Below are 2,962 nucleotides of genomic sequence, written 5' to 3'. Positions count from 1 at the left end.
CCAAAGCAAATCGGCGCGCATTGTATCTGTGCGTGAGGGCGCGTCGGTGGTCAGATCGACAAGCGGTTTGCACTGACTGATTCATCTCGGCCAGGTCTTCGATTTCATGTCTTGATCGTTTTCTGGGTCCTCACGGTTTGGGAGAACGGCCTCTTCGAAGTTCCGAGGCAGATTCCTTTTCATTTAGGGTTTTAGGGTTTTAGCTATTTGGTTTTAGGCTCAGGGTGTTAGAGGCTATCGTGCTGATAACGTGTTGTGAAACTTAGGATTTAGAACTGTAAGTTTCTGTATATTATTAATGAATAAGTGTTCCCTTTATATAGGGGTTACAAGAGAGATAAATGGAAATACAATAATAGGAAAGATTACAAATCATAAACATAAACGAATTAGGAAATAGACAAGTTGTACCCGCCTCTCTCTCCTCTCCAAGTCTCGCGGCCGCCTCTCTCTCTCTTTGGTTGGGCCGTCTCTCTCTAAGTGTATATACCGGTTATGGACCGGACCGGTTATGTACATCCACCGATTGATTTATAAAAGGAAACATTATTCCTTTCCCAGAAACCAAAGAGCCATTCATCCTCTTAAGGTTTTGCATTTCTCTTCTAATAACACAAAACTCATTCATTAGGGTGTTCCTGATCCCGCCGCCAAAGCACTTTATTCTCGAATCACTTTCAAAAAGATCTCGATCGATTTCACCATTTTACAGAAAACCCCTAGAGAGGTCGTCGACCATGAAGTGTGGCCAAATTCGCTCTGTAAGTTGGAGATCATCTTAATCGCCTTGTTGGGTTTTCGCTGATGTATGTGTGTAAATAAAAATGGAAACTTTTTCCTTATCATCTCTCCTTACCCTTACCTGGGTAGGTAGTTCTTAATGTGCTATTTGCTTGACTTTATTAGTTGAAGATTATTGAAACTCATAACAAAAGTTAGCTCGAGAGAGAGAGAGAGAGTTCATTTCTTCTTGTGAATCCAAGCATATATTTATTTTCTTCTTTTACAATTTTCTTGGCAACTTTTGCCTCTGGCTATGCTTGAAATGGAGTTTGGGACTCTACTATTGTGTATATGATTTTCATGGGATTGGCTGATTCCTTTGGAACAGCTGTTTTAAAACAACTGAATTAGCAATGTCCAAGCCCATCATGCTCGTCTGTCTACTAGTTATACTTATAGTCACCTCTCAGTTTGAATGGAGACAACCACTCGTTGACCTTGATGCACCCACCACCATCTCTCAGAAACAGCAGAAAATTTCAGACAGGGAAGAATCTGTCAAAGAGAAGGTACTGGTCCCAGCTATTTCTATGTGTTTGTTTTCTTGTCGACGAAAATAGCTTGATTATTAAGAGACAACTCATGAGTATACAACTGGATATTTGTTTTCTCTACCAATTTCTCTCTTAGTAATCTACATTTTCCTTTATCTTGAGACTGTCTCTTATTTCTGTGGATCAGGAGTGAGTAGCAACGCTAGGATCACACGTTTGATTTAGACTTCAGTGACCCTTGTAATAGGTCCGCATCCAAAACTTTCGATTAGGAGCTAAACATGATATGATTTCTGAGATTATAGCCTTACTTATAATAACACACGTTGCAGAATGGTGACAGATAAATGTTTACTTTATTTTCTGATAGGATAGTTCCCACTTTAGGTATTTCAGTCTTACTCTACCATTTACAATAGCTGATATGTCCGAAAGTCTGCTTTCTTTTCGTGTTTCTGTCCCAGGGGAATATTGAATCCAACTGCAATATTCACCAATTTGTTGCAGATCATCATATCGCAAGAGAGACATATCCAGAAGCTAAATGAGCTTGTCAGGAGTCTTCAGTTGCAGTTGCTACAATGCAAGGGAGATAATGGGACCCAAAATGCCACCAAAAGCTTTCATTCAGATAAACATTTCATTGAGGTCGAGAGAAAACAAATCTTCCAAGGCTAATCTCCCTTGCAAAAATATGAAATGATACGTCAATTCATTTGAAAGAAAGATCACTCTTTATAATGTGTTTCGGTGTTGTATTGTATTTATGCTGATGTTCATATTGAGAAGACTTTGCTGATACATTATAACGAGGTTGATAAATTTTAATATAAATATCCTAACCTACTTACAACCAACTATATTCATTGTTTGCATGAGTTCAATATTGGCTTCAGTGAAATGACCCATCACATTTTGGTCAGCCAACATTTCACATTTTCCTTAACAAGACTATTTCGGCCCGGCTAGGACGATCTGACACACACGCGCAATATCTCGTTGATAAAATTGATCACCTAGGGATTTGGATTCTCGCGTATCACAGAAAGCTAGGAAAACAACAAATTAAAAATTACTTTAAAAAGTAAGCCTCGTTATGAACCAGATTGTAGATGCTCATAACCAAGAGATTATGATTTGTAATCTTTCCATTTATCTATGACGGTGTAATCTCCTATATAAGGAAATTCTATGTTATGAATAAAGATAGACTTTTCCATTACTTTTATAACACGTTATCAGTACGAAACTCTAAATCCCTAACCTAATACCCAAATCGAAAAACTCTAAAACCCTAACCCTAGCTGGCGATCCGACGAACCCTAAACCCCGATCGCGTCTCTTGTTCCCGCATCTGTTCTACCTCGCGTCCCCGATCAGCTTCAGCCCAAGGCGTTCCTGATCCTAGCTCAGACGTTTGCGACCCGAGAGCAGCTCCAGCACGCGACCTCTTCCTCGTTTGCGACAGCATCAGAAAGCTCGCGTCCGACGATCAAGGCGTTCCCGGTCAAGCAACAAAGGACGTCCGCGACCCGATAGAAGCGACTCGATCCATTCCAGCTCGCGTCCCGTTCGTGTCCAGCTCGCGGCTCAACTCCTTTGGTGGTCCGATTCAACAATTATCTAAGGTTAAAAGGTAATTCAAAACCTAAGAACCCATAATCGAACATGGATTGATTGATAAA

The 2,962-nt window shown here is 40.2% G+C and overlaps 1 protein-coding gene across 2 annotated transcripts; it reads left to right on the top strand.

Annotated features, from left to right (window-relative positions):
• Positions 1-580: 580 nt before the first annotated feature.
• On the top strand, positions 581-2,124 carry LOC106332858. Of its 2 annotated transcripts, none has more exons than XM_013771350.1 (3): positions 581-761; positions 1,112-1,292; positions 1,785-2,124. In XM_013771350.1, exons 2-3 carry the CDS (start codon positions 1,137-1,139, stop codon positions 1,953-1,955), a joined length of 327 nt encoding a protein of 108 aa, XP_013626804.1. In that variant the 5' UTR covers positions 581-761; positions 1,112-1,136; the 3' UTR covers positions 1,956-2,124. The 2 variants fall into 2 exon arrangements, with proteins under 2 accessions (XP_013626804.1, XP_013626806.1); XM_013771352.1 differs by having other exon boundaries at positions 581-806.
• Positions 2,125-2,962: the final 838 nt, after the last annotated feature.

This window comes from Brassica oleracea, chromosome C3 (assembly GCF_000695525.1).
Source record: "Brassica oleracea var. oleracea cultivar TO1000 chromosome C3, BOL, whole genome shotgun sequence".
NCBI lineage: Eukaryota > Viridiplantae > Streptophyta > Magnoliopsida > Brassicales > Brassicaceae > Brassica > Brassica oleracea.
The sequence above is the reverse complement of the archived record's forward strand: the minus strand, read 5'-3'. Positions and strand labels throughout refer to the sequence as shown.